This window comes from Callithrix jacchus, chromosome 6, assembly GCF_049354715.1.
Source record: "Callithrix jacchus isolate 240 chromosome 6, calJac240_pri, whole genome shotgun sequence".
Classification (NCBI taxonomy): Eukaryota; Metazoa; Chordata; class Mammalia; order Primates; family Cebidae; genus Callithrix; species Callithrix jacchus.
In genome coordinates this window covers 157,262,091-157,276,741 of record NC_133507.1, presented here as the reverse complement: position 1 = coordinate 157,276,741, position 14,651 = coordinate 157,262,091, and the positions used below count along the sequence as shown (strand labels likewise).

At 47.1% G+C, this 14,651-nt stretch overlaps 1 protein-coding gene across 14 annotated transcripts in view; it reads right to left on the bottom strand.

The window, feature by feature from the left end:
• AGAP1 (ArfGAP with GTPase domain, ankyrin repeat and PH domain 1) overlaps positions 1-14,651 on the bottom strand; it is a 639,539-nt gene that overhangs the window by 100,937 nt on the left and 523,951 nt on the right. For 7 of the 14 annotated variants that reach the window (XM_054258069.2, XM_054258068.2, XM_035306605.3 and 4 more), the window contains one exon: positions 7,313-7,387. The exons of the other annotated variants lie outside the window; for them this stretch is intronic. In XM_054258069.2, coding sequence (XP_054114044.1) covers positions 7,313-7,387 — 75 coding nt within the window. The remainder of the gene's footprint in view (positions 1-7,312; positions 7,388-14,651) is intronic. 14 annotated transcript variants of the gene reach the window in all.

The window sequence follows — 14,651 nt, the reverse complement described above, 5'->3', positions numbered from 1 at the left end:
AATGCAGTGGCATGATCTCAGCTCACTGCAACCTCCAACTCCTAGGCTTAAGCGCTCCTCCCACCTCAGCCTCCGGAGTAGCTGGGACTATGGGCATATTAGTCAGCCACCATGCCTGACTAATTTTTGTATTTTTTTTGTAGAGATGGGGTTTTCTCATGTTGGCCAGGCTGGTCTCAAACTCCTGGACTCAAGCATTCTGCCCACCTAGGCCTCCCAAAGTGATGGGATTAGAGGTGTGAGCCACTGCGCCTGGCCCATGCATGTCTTAAATTAAGAAAATACTCCAAAACGAAGCTCTTGGGGGGGAAAAAAACTTATCTGACCCCAAATTGAAAACATCTTGCAACAGGGCAGGGGCAGTCTTGATGTTTCCCTTGTACTTCCTCTGCCCAGAACCCTGTGAAAGCTCCAGGCCCAAGCCTTCAGTTTAGAAAGAAAGCAGCAAGGCTGGGCACGGTGGCTCACGCCTGCAATCCCAGCACTTTGGGAGGCCGAGGCGGGTGGATCACGGGGTCAAGAGATCGAGACCATCCTGGTCAACATGGTGAAACCCCATCTCGACTAAAGATACAAAAAATTAGCTGGGCATGGTGGCGCGTGCCTGTAATCCCAGCTACTCGGGAAGCTGAGGCAGGAAAATTGCCTGAACCCAGGAGGCGGAGGTTGCGGTGAGCCGAGATTGTGCCATTGCACTCCAGCCTGGGTAACAAGAGCAAAACTCTGTCTCAAAAAAAAAAAAGAAAGCAGCAAGCGGCACGTGCTACAATTTATCACGATTTATCTCGTTACTAAGCGGTAACCGTGTGTTCCTCATCCTGACACACTCCCCACGTAGCGGAGGTCCCCTCGGACTCCTAACTGTAGGAATAAGTGAGCACAGCCACGCTGGGCAGGCCTAGGGCGGCTTCCTCTGCTAGAGTCCAGTGTGGCCATCAGGAGACCCAGGCCCCTGGGCTTACCAGGAACCTTCAGCGGCACCCTCCACTGTCCATGGGCGCTTCCTCTCCTGGGTGCTGCTCAGCACGAGGTGATACTTGCACTGAGCAGTATCATCCTTTCACAAGTCGGGGGCTAGAAAAATGAGCAATCTTGCTTCTCTCCCCAAAATGTCAATTCTGGAGTTATTCCCCATGCAAGGGTTTCCCAACTCTGAAGTTATCTGCATTAATTTTTCTTTGAGACAGAGTCTTGCTCTGTCGCCCAGGCTGGAATGTAAAGGCTCACTGCAACCTCTACTCCCCAGTTCAAGTGATTCTCGTGCCTCAGTCTCCCGAGTAGCTGGGATTACAGACACTCACCACCAAACCCAGCTAATTTTTGTATTTTTAGTAGAGATGGGGTTTCACCATGTTGGCCAGGATGGTCTCAAATGCTTGACCCCAGTGATCCACCCTCCTCGATCTCCCGAAGTGCTGCGATTACAGGCGTGAGCCACCGCGTCCGGCCCATCTGCATTAGTTCGTTGGTGCTGCTCATCACTGAGGAGGGTGGCTTTGGCCAGCCTGCTCTGCACTGATACATTAAAAAGGCCTACAGAATAGTCGCGCAGATATTCTCCATGGAGTCTTTGGGTCATTTTCCTATTAAATAAGTCTGTAGAGCAATTTAATAGCAGCCAGGGTGGTCAGCTTCACCACGTGCCCGGCTCTGTGGGAAGCACCTCACAGGCTTCACTTCATTTCTTCTTCAAGTACCCTTCAAGGTAGGTTTCACTGTCTCCATGCAAGAGGAAGGACAGATCCAGAAAGGCATCCCCAGCCACACAGCTGGGAAGCGGCAGAGAGGGGATGAGACCCAGGTGTGTCTGCCTCCACAGCTCATGCTTCCAGCCAGATTTCCACAACTAACAATTCTTTGCAGATGACAGCGAATGGAAGCAGGAAGGGTAGGTTTAAAAGTCTAGAAAAAAAGACTTTTAAACTCTCCCCATGTTTCGTGAGCAACGTTTCCTATCAAACCTCTGTTCCTGGCGGGATAAACAACATTCAAGCACTGGAATTTTCTCTGAACAGAGATGATCTGGGTATTTGAGTAGTGGTGCTTCCCGTCCTAGGCAAGACTAATGCAGGGCCACGTGCCATGTCTCTCGGTGTGTCAGCTTGGTGACGCCTCACTCAGCGCTGTGCAAGGGTGTCATCACCCCAGTTTATAGGTGGGGAAACTGAGGTACAGAGAAGACACATCAAGAAACCAAGTTAGAGCTAAAAAGTGGTGGTGTGAGACTGAACCAAGACCACCTGACTTACGAGTTCAGGATTGAGTCCGGTGCCCATGCCCGCCTCTGGCAAATGAGAGCAGTGATTCAGTGTGAAAGACAACGCCATCTGAGCCTGGAGAACGCTCACTGCTGAGACCAGGTTCTGGAAGGCAGCCTCAGACAGTGGAGACCTGCACAGGGCCTTGGGGAGACTGCTGGGGTGTTTGGCGGGGGCCTTGACCGACACTGCAGTGAGTCCTTCAGGAAAAACATAACTGGTCACACAGTCAGGCAGGGCTGTCTTCTCCCTTTGCCAGCTGTCTGCAGATCTGTGGATCATCTAGTCCCCTCCACTGGTCCCAAAAGAAGCCTCTGCATGCACCTCACACTCAAGCCTGAGCACTGCAGGCTCTGCACGGAGCCCTGTCCAGGTGCAGGCTGCTGCCTCCACCTGGAATTTGAGCCCCATCTCCTGAAGAGTTCCTGGGGCTCATGCCTGCCCTTCTCCCAGGCTCGGCCTCTTCTTTTATCGAACAAGGAGGAAAAGACCGCCCTCTGCTAGGGGTGCATGACAGGATGCAGGAAATTGCTCAGCCCTGAGGTTGCGGTCGCTGTGGTTCCTGTCTCTTCCCACAGACTGTGATGCCTGTCCTGACCCTGACATTGAATGCAGCTCCGCTCTCCACACAGCCCCCCGGGCATCCAGGGCCTCTTCCAGAGTTCATCTTCCTGCCTTCTGCGTGAGATCCTTTGTGCAGCCTCCTGGACTGACTGAAGTTCCCTGAGGCCAGTGGGCGGGTGCGCCCTTATCCCCTCCATTTGCCCCAGCACCCAGCAAAGGCAGTGGCACATCCTGGCAGGGACGCAAGAGCCAAGAACAAGGAGGCAGCCTACCCAACACTCAGCAAGGCTGTCGTTCTCAGACGTGGGCCTGTAATGTTTATGAATGAGATGGAAGTCTCAGAACTGTGACAAAGAATATGGGTGGTGGCGGGAAGGGCTCACAATACAGGCCTGCCCACATCTGCTCAGAGAAGCAGCGATCATTGGGGCTGTTCAGCAGGAGGCAGGTGTGGTTCTGACTGCAGGCCTGAGGCCGGAGGCTGGACCTGTGATGAAATCCCCAGAAAAAGGTCTGCTGTCTCCCCATGGCCATGCCTATGCTTGGAATCACAGTGTCCGGGATGCTGGGTTCCAGTGACCTGGCCCACCATGGTGAAGAAAAGCACCTAAAACAGAGGCTTCCCAGGCCTGTTGCTGGGGTAAGCTCTAAATCCACAGAAATGGGCCTTTACAGACAGGCCCCAAGTGGGACTTCAGGCCAATACTGAATCTGGCTAACACTTGGAGGCAGGTGTCATCACCTGTGTGGAGAGGCCTACCTTAAGTACTCATTCTGGTGCCGGGAATGGGCTTGGCACCCCAAAAAATGCCCCCTTGTTTCCTAACACCTCTCTCCTTTATTTATGTACTGGAAGTACTACTCTTCTGCAAAAACAGGGTGCTGAAAAGCTCTTGAAGAGCCCATGTGTCCACCAGCTCATAGCGGGTGATACCGTGATCTGTGTTTAGCTGTTTGGGGCAGGTGAGGGCTCAAGAGGAGTCCAGGTTTGTGCGGTTCTGCCCTGCAGTGCAGCTAACAGGGCCTCCTTCTCGACTTTCCTCCTGCACAACGTCCACTCTTCTGCTACCTGGCTCTCTTTGTTCTTTCTCCAATACACTGGAAGTTGAACATTCGCGAGTCTAGCCTCAGTCGCCTGATATTTAGATCTTTTTCTCCCTTGGGCTGGGAGAAAGCTGCTAATTGGAGGACTGTATCAAAACACCTTCCCTCCCACTTCCCAGGCTTCCGAGATGGAATGAAGAAATTTAAATTGCACCTATCTTGAGAAGGTTGATTGTTAAAAAGCAACAAAACTTTGTACATTAGGGCAATAATATAGATCCCGAGTTTCTGTCTCAACTTCAGTGACTGCCGTAATGGACAAAAGATAACATATTTTTGTTTTGTAATCTTGTCTGTGCGTTTCCCTTGTAAATTTTGTTGGTATCCACTCCTGACATCCATCCACAAACTCCTTCCATGTGGATCTGGGAGCAGGTCCAGAGTCAACGGCTCTCAGCACATGCTCTGGCTTGGGTACGTGCTACCCTGCTCTGCAGAAAATCACTGGACTTAACAAGATCCCAATTCTCCATCTGTAACACAATACCTACCTGGCAGGGGAGTGTGAAGATTAAGTGAGTTCACGTAGTCCAGGGGCTGGGAGAGAGAGGGGAGATACAAGAAAAAGGGGTCCCGAGAATGCCGTAGGCTCAAACCTTGGCTCTGCCCGTCTCTCCGAAACCTCGGTCCCCAGGAGAGTCCCAGAACAGCTGAGTCCACTCCTGGCTCCTATCAGGTGGTCTCCTCTTATTCCTGAAACTCAAGTTCTTGCTCTAGACCCAGAGAGGAAGCTCTGGTGTCCAACTTACTTGGGTGGTGTTTTCTGGGTGCCTTTGAGTAAATCACTCAAGTGGACCACGTTAAAAGATGCTCCATTTGGGGATGGGTATTTTAGTGTAACACTCAAGACGTCAGGTTAAAACAAAAGTTAAAATGTTCAGGATGCAAATTTTCAAAAGGTAATTCTATAGACAATGAATATGTGATAACATCATATGTCAAAAGGCTGCAAATCAGAAAGGTATTTGGTAATTATTTTGCATAATTTTATGAACTCTGTAATCTACTATTTTATTCAGACAGAGTCTCGCTCTGTCATCCAGGTTGGAGTCTAGTGGTGAGTGAGATCTTGGCTCACTGCAACCTCGACCTCCCAGGTTCAAATGATTCTCCTGCCTCAGCCTCGTGACCAGCTGGGATTACAGCTGCCTGACACTACGTCCGGATAATTTTTAAAATTTTTAGTATAGACAGGGTTTCACCACATTGGTCAGGCTGGTCTCAAACTCCTGACCTCAGGCGATCTGCCTGCCTCAGCCTCCCAAAGTGCTGGGATTACAAGTGTGAGCCACCATGTCCGGCCTGAATTCTGTAATATATTATTAAAAATTGTATGAAAATGACATTGTCTATACACAGATATTGATCTTAAAAGAAACCCAAAGTAAATAAAGAATGCTGTCTTTTAATTGAAAATTCACAAACCTAGAACACCCAACAGAAACTTACTATATCTGAGAAAAATGTGATGGACAACTGGATGCATACAATCAGTATTTCATAACTCCAAAAATGCCTGTCGTAGCTACTGACAGAGGGACCCCAAATTCACAACACTACCCAGTACTGGCAGATTTCAGAGAGGAATCCACACTCGCTGTCCCTGTGAGGTGCTGGGCAGAGCAGATGCTGTGTACTACCTGAGTAGCTAAGGCAGAGAAGTTCACACTTCTGCAAACCCTCACTCCTGGTTCTACTGGGTCCAGCATCACCCACCAGTGCCTCCAGGAAGGCCCATCAGCAAGTCTCGGGGAACCATTTACCGTCAAGGCTAAGGAGGTATGCCCCCTTGCCATCCCCCTAATTTTGTGTACAGCTGCATTTGAAACTAGACCTTGCAATTTTTTTTTTGAGAATGGAAGTCAATAAACAAATTGGTTGTCACAAACCCACATGCATAGAAAAATAAATAAAAATCCCAATTTGATAAGGACACGGGGGAAGAGAAATGATATGCAACCTAAGTCGAAAAACATTTAAAAAACAGTGAAAAGAGTACACTAATACCCTTTAAGGTGTAACAAAAATGATACTGAATATGACCGTTTCTTAGATTCTATTCTTTTCTTTCATTTGGTATTTCTCGAGTGCTTTGAAAGAAGATACCAATGAGGCCAGGCTCCAGTGGTATCTTAACAAACAATTTCCCCTTGAGAAATGAAAAAAAAGAATTATGATTAAAAAATGGCTCTTTAACAAGCCACAGTGAAACTGTAGATTTGTTTTCCAGACTTTTTTCTTTTTCTTTTTTTTCTTTCCTGGCTGAGAGCAGGGCTTTCAGCGGCAAGACAGGAGTAATTGTGAAAGAAAGAAAAAGACGATGGTGCTATAAATCAGCAAAGGTTAATGACCAGGATGTGAAGAGAGGGACTTGTTTACAGAAATAGCGTGCAATTTAAAATTTACAAGAGATTTAATGCCACTGCTTGGCAATTGCTAAAACCAACAGCCCAGAAAACAGTGACATTAAGAAAAATATTACAGTTATAATAATCCCCAAATAAGTCAATTAGTGTTAGGGCACGAGCTCGCGATTACTTGACCCATTTGGCTTGCACTTAAGTGAAAAAAAATTTCCCCCTATTATACCAAGATCGCTGGATTGTGACCTGCTCTGCATCACACGTACGATACCCCCGCCTCCCCTATGTGTGCTCGGGCTGATGGTGGTGGTTTTCCTTTGCCTGGCAACAAAATAATTCTGACCCTTGACATTTGTAATCATAAAAAAAAGGCAATTTATAATTGTGTTGTTCAAATGAAGGTGGGGGAAAAATTCAATCTGCTATTATACAAAAGCAATGACGGCTGTCTCGGTGAAAACAGCAACGCAAGTCAATTTGTGAACTTTGGCACCAGACGACCTTTAGAAACACAACAAAATACTGAATTTACAAGCGATAGCAGCCCATGCAAATGGCCCGGGCCTGCTTGCCTGTGGATTAGAGCTGCAGAGAGCATTATGGAGAATGCTTCCACAAAACAAATTAAGACTGTTACTTAAATGTCACGGCACACTATTGTATTTGGCTACAGATCATTACACCTGATACTAACACTTTTAAAAACTGTAATAACTTGGGAAATATTACACTGAGTGCCCACATGTATAAAGGAAAAGAAAAAAGAGGAGAAAATAGGTTTCTGAAGTAATTTAAACATCACTACGACCGAAGGGAAAGGTCAAAATTTAAGTAAGCTGAAAGGAACATGAATGGTAAAATAAAACACACAAACAAAAAGATGGGAAGACCACAGGAATGACTCTGCAAACACAATAAGGGAGCATGCGGCACTGGGCAAACTGCATTTCCATGCCTGTGTGGGAAAGGAAGGGGTGGCAGGGGTGAGGCGGGCAGAGGCGGGTGGAGGCGCGGAGGCATTACCTTCGGTGTTGGCGCTGCTGCTGTATATATTTCGCAGGCTACCAACACGGTTTAGTTTCCATGCTTTGCGTTTGGCTGCATCCCGAGAGCAGAAAGGGGAGAGGGGGAAAAAGAGAGAAACAAAAAGGAAAAGAAAACAAATGAAAAGGGGAGAAAAAAAAAAGGTCAAACTAGCATGTGATGTTGCCAACGAGCTGTCTGCGCGAAGCAGGTGGGGGCCATGGGGCTCCCTGGCCTGAGCCCTCCAAATCCCACAAGGCGGACACAGAGGAACTCAGGAAGGGCAGAGTACCAGGGTCATCAGGTCTGCATCTAACTGTCAGAGAAGCTCCCATGCACAGAAGTCCACGTCGCCCCTGTTGGATACCATGAGTTCTACGTTTCTCTTCAAAGAATCAGCATGTTAGCATGTTCAGTTCTTTGCCCTCCATTTTAAAGTTTAACTTCCTCGTAGTTTTGGTAAACAACCTTTTCCGCCAGTTCTGATCAGTAGTTCACATCTGTTCCCCTGGTCATCTGCTCTGTCCTGATTCACCCTGATCACCTGCTTCGACCTGAGACACCCCTGGTCACCTGCTTTGACCTGAGTCACCTTTTGTTACCCGTTCCATAGCTGTTCTTCCCACCAAACCACTCACCCCGCCACTCTGGCTCATACCCCTGCTCTTTAAAATAGCCAATCAGAATTAGCTTAGACTGTGTGGTCCAACCCTAGTCAAAAGGGCAACGACACAGCAGTAGGGACTACCTGCGTCAGGGATAAGAATCCCCTTCCCTTCCCGGGTGTGCGCTCGCCATTGCTCCATCTGTGAGATGCACCCTTCTATAGAAGTAAATTGCCTTGCTGAGAAAATTTATATTCAAGTGCTACTTCTTTTGTGGCACCAAAAAGTTTACATATAACACCCTGCTTGGTTTCACATGTGGCTACTCAAAACAGCACAAAAATTGGCCTTTGTCTGGAGAAATGATGACACCCTGTGAAAGAGCTATGATGCCAGTCGCCATCAGCCCTTTGATTTGGCTAAATATTAGGACCATGTCAAATCAAGAGACCCTGATTATTCATGCCTATGTGTTGCAAAAGGTAGGTTTTTAAAACCAAGAGCTGTTAAAAGTGGAAGCTGTTTTCACCACACAGATTTTGATCCAGGTAATACCTATAGCAGCAAAACCCTAGTGCTATTTTGCTGTCTTGAAAGTAGGAGTCCATTCTCTTTGACACTTAGGAGAGTTGCAGGCTCTCAGTGGAGCTCCGAGGAACCAGAAGAGCAAATACCTCCTCAAGTTCTCAGGCAAAAGGACAAAACACCAAGTCACCAACAGTGGGATGCTGGGTTCAAAAGAGAACCAAGGGGGTGCAGCAGACCCAGCATTCAGGTTGTGTGCAATGCCTGGCTGGGTCACTGAGATGGGACTCCAATCCTCCAGGGACACATTCTCCACCCCACCAGGCCCCCATCCCCCGCTCCCAAATATCAACTCAGAAATGCTGACATCTGCGGTAGGGAAGACATCGACTTCAGATGTTCTCTCTGCCCTTTGGGATATATTTTATAAAAACCCAAGAGTTAAACAGGGTGGCTCAGGTCTTCAGGCAAACCCAGGGAAAGGCACAGCCACAGATCACAGGGCTGGAGGGCTTGGCCAGCTGTGCAGGCAGGCACACCAGAATGTTTAGTGGTGGTCACAGTCATTCACCTTCTGAAGAAGGGGTCTCACAGGACCATTTGTCTCTCTCAACTTCCACAGGCAGGAAGAGAAACCAGTCCAAGCTGTTTGTTTAATGTAGGTGAGCAGCGCTTATCCAGGACAGGCCGGCCTTTCCATTTCCGCAGGCAGGTCTTAAGCCTGCAAGGCAGGCAGCCAGACTGGCCCTCTGGTTCCCAAGGTATGGTGTGGACAATGGTCAGCTCCATAATCAACCCCAGAGCACTCCTGACTTCTGACGGGTTAACTCTTCTTGCCTGCTGTAGTGTTTGTGCCCAAATCCTCCATTTCAAACAGCACGGTTTAGGCCGTGGGTGTAGGTTCTGTGTGTGCATGAAGTTCTGGTGGCCAGAACATGACCCAGGGTGAAGACTAGGTCCCTGCGATGAGTTTGTTGTGGAAATAAATCTCAAGTGCTTCTAAGCACACCGGATTTTGTTGTAGGACAGCACAAAACATAAGCGAGAAACCTGAACCTTTAAGGAAGCAAATAAAACTCTGCAACAAAACACTGTAAACTCAGGATGCAAATGTTACATCAGTCGTGAGTAAAAACTCGCTGTGTTTTAGCTGCCTCTTGATTTAAGGTGACATTAAGTGGTTATAACTAAACACATCTAACAATTCCTTTGCAGAAATCAACAAATAGGCCCGGTGCTCACTCCTGTAATCCCAGGACTTTGGGAGGCTGAGGTGGGCAGATCACTTGAGGCCAGGAGTTTGGGACCAGCCTGGCCAACATGGCAAAACCCCATGTCTACTAAAAATACAAAAAGTAGCTGGACATGGTGGTGTACGCCTATAATCCCAGCTACTCGGGAGGTGGAGGTCGCAGTGAGATGAGATTGCACCACTGCATGCCAGCCTAGGCGACAGTGATCACACACTGGGGTCTGTTGTGGGGGGCGGGCAACGAGGGACAGTGGGTGAGTGGGGAGGTCGGGGAGGGATAACATGGGGAGAAATGCCAGATGTAAGTGACAGGGGAATGGAGGCAGCAAATCACATTGCCATGTGTGTACCTATGCAACAATCCTGCATGATCTGCACATGTACCCCAGAACTTAAAGTACAATAAAAAAAAGAAAAAAAAAGCAACAAATAATTTCATAAGAAACAACCCCTAAAGTAGCAGGCGTCTGCGGTTTTGCAGGATATGAGTCTACACTGAAGTTTTCACAGGTGAAGTCTTCCTCATGTCTTTACCTTCAGGTTTCCACACTACCTACAAGGTCCTACTTAAGTACCTGTCTGAGGTAACCTCAAACCTGGGAAAAGGATCTTCAGGTACCCATTGTTACAAATATCATACATGAGGAACGAAGGAAACCAAACCCATCACGGTTCTCAAATGTAATTTCGAAATGCTTGACGGATAGGTACCAGCGGCCCCAGGCATAATGATGCAGAATTAAGCACGGCCTTAATCTTTTTTTTACACAGAGTTTTGCTCTTGTTGCCCAGGCCGGAGTGCAATGGCATGATTTTGGCTCACTGTAATCTCCGCCTTCTGGGTTCAAGCAATTCTCCCACCTCAGCCTCCCGAGAATCTGGGATCACAGGCGTGCGCCACCACACCCGGCTAATTTTGTATTTTTAGTAGAGATGGGGTTTCTCTCCATGTTGGTGAGGCTGGTCTCAAACTCCCGACCGCATGTGATCCACTCACCTTGGCCTCCCAAAGTGGTGGGATCACAGACGTGCGCCACCACACCCGGCTAATTTTGTATTTTTAGTAGAGATGGGGTTTTTCTCCATGTTGGTGAGGCTGGTCTCAAACTCCCGACCGCATGTGATCCACTGCACCCGGCTGAGCACAGGCTTAATTTTTAACTGCTGCAGCTGTGGTGTCTGGGACCGTATTTCACAACTTCCAGAAAGAACTTGGCATGAGGAGGCTGCACTCCCCAGAGTACAGCTTACCTCTTTCTGCAGCATTTACATATAAATAGGCAGAACGAGGTGGGCACCCCTCGGAAGGGAGGGATGGCTGGCGGAGTGCAGGAAGCCTCTTTCCTCGCCCTTACGGCTTGCATTTTTCACACTCTGCTCTCCCATTACCATAGGATATATAAGCAGGAAGTGAACTTGCAGCCTGGCTTTCTATTAACCTATTGATGAAATAATCCATTTTAATGTGTAAAATGTCATGCCTTTTTCTTCCTCTTAAACAAATGGATGTTTTCTGGCTGATACCAAGGTCCTGATATGTGCATCGGTCTCCCTGGGCATTGATTGCTCTAAGTTCCCTTGTTTAGAAGCTTCTCAGCGAGAAAATACAATCCTATTATCATCAATAACACTTCGGGTTATGTCAGATGCTGCTGCCTGATTTGCTTCCAGGGGATAAGGAGACACTGTGCCACATGGAACTCGGAGGCTCCGACCTGATGCTGGGTGCCACGTGGCCACTGCCCACCACTGCCCACCACTGGCAGCCTCCCTCTGGTCTCAGGCCTTTGGAATAAAGGGTGGTTCTCAGGGATCTCAGGGGTACTAGCTCAAAAGACTAAACTTTCTGGGTCATCTTTATTTTAATTAAAATTTTTAGCAAAATTCCTGTTTTACTTTCAGGAATACAGTTTCTTCCTCTTAAACACAGGCTAACTTATTTCCTGTTACTAATGTTATTTCTCACAGAAGCTATTATTCAGCTATCAACATTTCACCTGTTATTGAATAAAAAGGCAGCGCGGCGTGAGCACTCCGCTAGTGTCTTCCATTCTGCTCTTGCCTCTGCATAAGCAAAACTCTCTTCCGCAAAGTTTCACAATGCCTCCCGTAGCTGTTCAAACGGCAGGATGTCTCGGCACGGTCTTAAATGTTTAAAAACACACATGCAAATCTCAATGGACAGGAAATTCCACAAGTATAATTTCAGATGTGGTACAACCTGATTGTCAGCTCCAGTGCAGACAGCGAGACTGATCTCTTCTCACTTTACTCTGCAGATTAAATGGAACTTTCTGAGCTCTAATCTGGACAGGCAGAATAGTCAGTGGGCCTGGGGAGAGGGAGCCACTCAGGGGAGGACAGCACTGTCCCCACAATGCTGCCAAGACGTGAACCGTGAACTCAGTTTAAACACAGGAGTGCTTCATGTGGGTATCACAGCGAGAGGTAATCCAAGGGAATCACCGCTGACCGCTGGGAATTTAAAACGCATGGAAAATCCATCCTCCTCCTGGCTGGAATGTATTTTCTAAGGATTAAAAGGATCAAAACTTTGAAAAACTCAGGATAAGACAATGCAGAGAGACTCACTCTCCAACTCGAAGACAAAACGTTTACCCTTATGCAACACAACAATGGTACTAATTTCCTTAAAAAGCACACAGCGCCCCTCTTGTTGAGGAAACTGAATTTATAAGGCAGTCTTTGAATTACAAAGAGAGGTCACTGTGGCACCTTCTGGTACCACAATCCCAACGTGGACAAAGTGTGCTCATGTCTACACTGGCTATTGATGTATATTTTGCATCTTCAGGTTGGCAGATGGGGTAGGTGTCACCCCACTTGTGAGGGTCTCATTTGGTGCCCACCAGAGTAATGCGTTTAAAGAAGAGAACCGGACAGAAACTCTAATTCACAGAACATTTCTTAAGGCATCTGACAGTTATAAACCACAAATCTTGTGCCTGGATGACACTCAACTCCTTGTCATCACTAACAGCCAGTCACGACCTTTCCAAAGACAGACAGACAGAAGCGGGGAGAGTGTGCAGCTTACTATGTCTTTCTACTAAGTTAGAGTAGCTGGAATCATTTAGAGCTCACAGCTCCCAATTATTACACCTCTCCTTATTTTTGGAAGCTACAGCTTTTCATCTGGGTTCCTGCGATATGAGGGACTTACATTTTTATTTTGAAATAAAATTTGTTAATTTGTTTCTCTCTTTTTTTTTTTTAACTAACACAGGTGAATGCCTGGAAACTGAGCACCTGAGACTCTTTTGACTGGCTCTTCATGAGCGAATAAAAACATTCTTTAGTCTGCTGGCACGCTCAAATGAGCAGGGTTTCATTCTAAACTCTTCCTCCATCATCGTGCCAAGAAACCACAGGCTTATTAATGTCACCTCTGGTCTCCTCCTGACAGCACTCTTTGGTGATCAGATAAATATTCCTCAGATAGCTGATTAAAAAATGATGCAGCGCCCAGGCTGTGTCCAAGGCGCGTCAGCCATGTTGGACATTCAAGTGTGTGCATGAATTACACCCTGGCGAGAACCGAGCAGGGCCGGCTAAATGAGGCACGCTGCAGCCCTCAGAATCAATTATGAGAACTAATAGGATCTTTTTACCTCCATGGAGGAAGGGGCTGGGTTGAAGAGGTGTGCCACTCATTTCTAACGATGTCTTGTCTCTGAATGAAACAAATGGCCTCTCTATTCATACAAGGGAGTGTAAATTTGTACCTCTAAGAAAAGTCAAATGATCACCTTGTCAGACAGCACTACTCTCTGTCCATATCGGACGTGAATTAATTTATTTTTAAAGACGCCATCAGCATAAATATCAGCGGTGCAGAGGGGAGCGTCTCTGCTCCTCAGAGTGCTTCAGGCTGACCGAAACACCAGGATCCTTTATACGAAGATCATCCCCCAGGAACCTCGGCAGGTGTGAGCAGATTCCGCTGTGGTTTTGTCTCACTTTCAGTTTAGTGTGCCCGGTATCCCATGATCTTTTGTCCGTGGAGATTTCATTGTGAGGTGAGAGATTGGGGGTTTCTTTTGTGCTGGCCATTTGAACATTCATTTGCTCAACAAGATGGTGTAAATGTTCTGTTCTCCTATAAAAAGGCAGTGGATTTCTTTTTTTCGTAAGATGCAACCCAGAAGATTCTTCCACTATGTGAACTCACTACTTTAGCTGTGAAGGGGCTTGACATGATGGCCGCTTCCTAGCGGACACCTCACAGAGAAGGAGTCACGTTGAAATGTCAGTTCAAAGGGCCTTTGAAGGGATTAGACAAAACCCGAGGCCAGGCAAATATAGAGGACACCTGTTCGGGAAGCAAAATAACTCTGCCGTGATCAGTTTGTGTCAAGGCCAACAGTCTTCGTAATTCCGAGCCACACAACACAGAAGATAAAATACCTAACTAAGTAAAACTCATGAAATAAAAGTCATCAGTCTCGAATTACGGATTTTAACCTGGGTTCCAATAAGGCATAATGGCTTTCTTTAGAGCAGATACGACTTTCACACTGGTGGCTTCTTTAGGCCTCTTACTCTGTGAAAACTGCCGGCTAATGTAGGTTCACACAGGAAATACCATCAACCCTGGAAAACAGTGAAGATAAAAACGAAGCAAGACCTCCAGGATATGCAATAAAACCCGAAGTTCCAACTAGGTAGAGAGTTGGTTTTCCCTTTGGCCTAGAAAACACATGAAGCGGAGATCGAGGGTGCAGGTGCACCCCAAATCCACTGGTATTTCAGTACAGCACAGAGAGTGCAAAGAAGTGAGCTGAAGCAGGCTAGACCTTCACGGTAAATTCTAATGTAGATTTTTCATTCTGCACATTGTCAGATGAACACAAGAAACCCATCAGTGAAAAACAGAAACTTCTCTCCCTGTTTTCATGGAGTCCCTGTTCACTTTGCAAAGGAAAAGCTTTTTTTT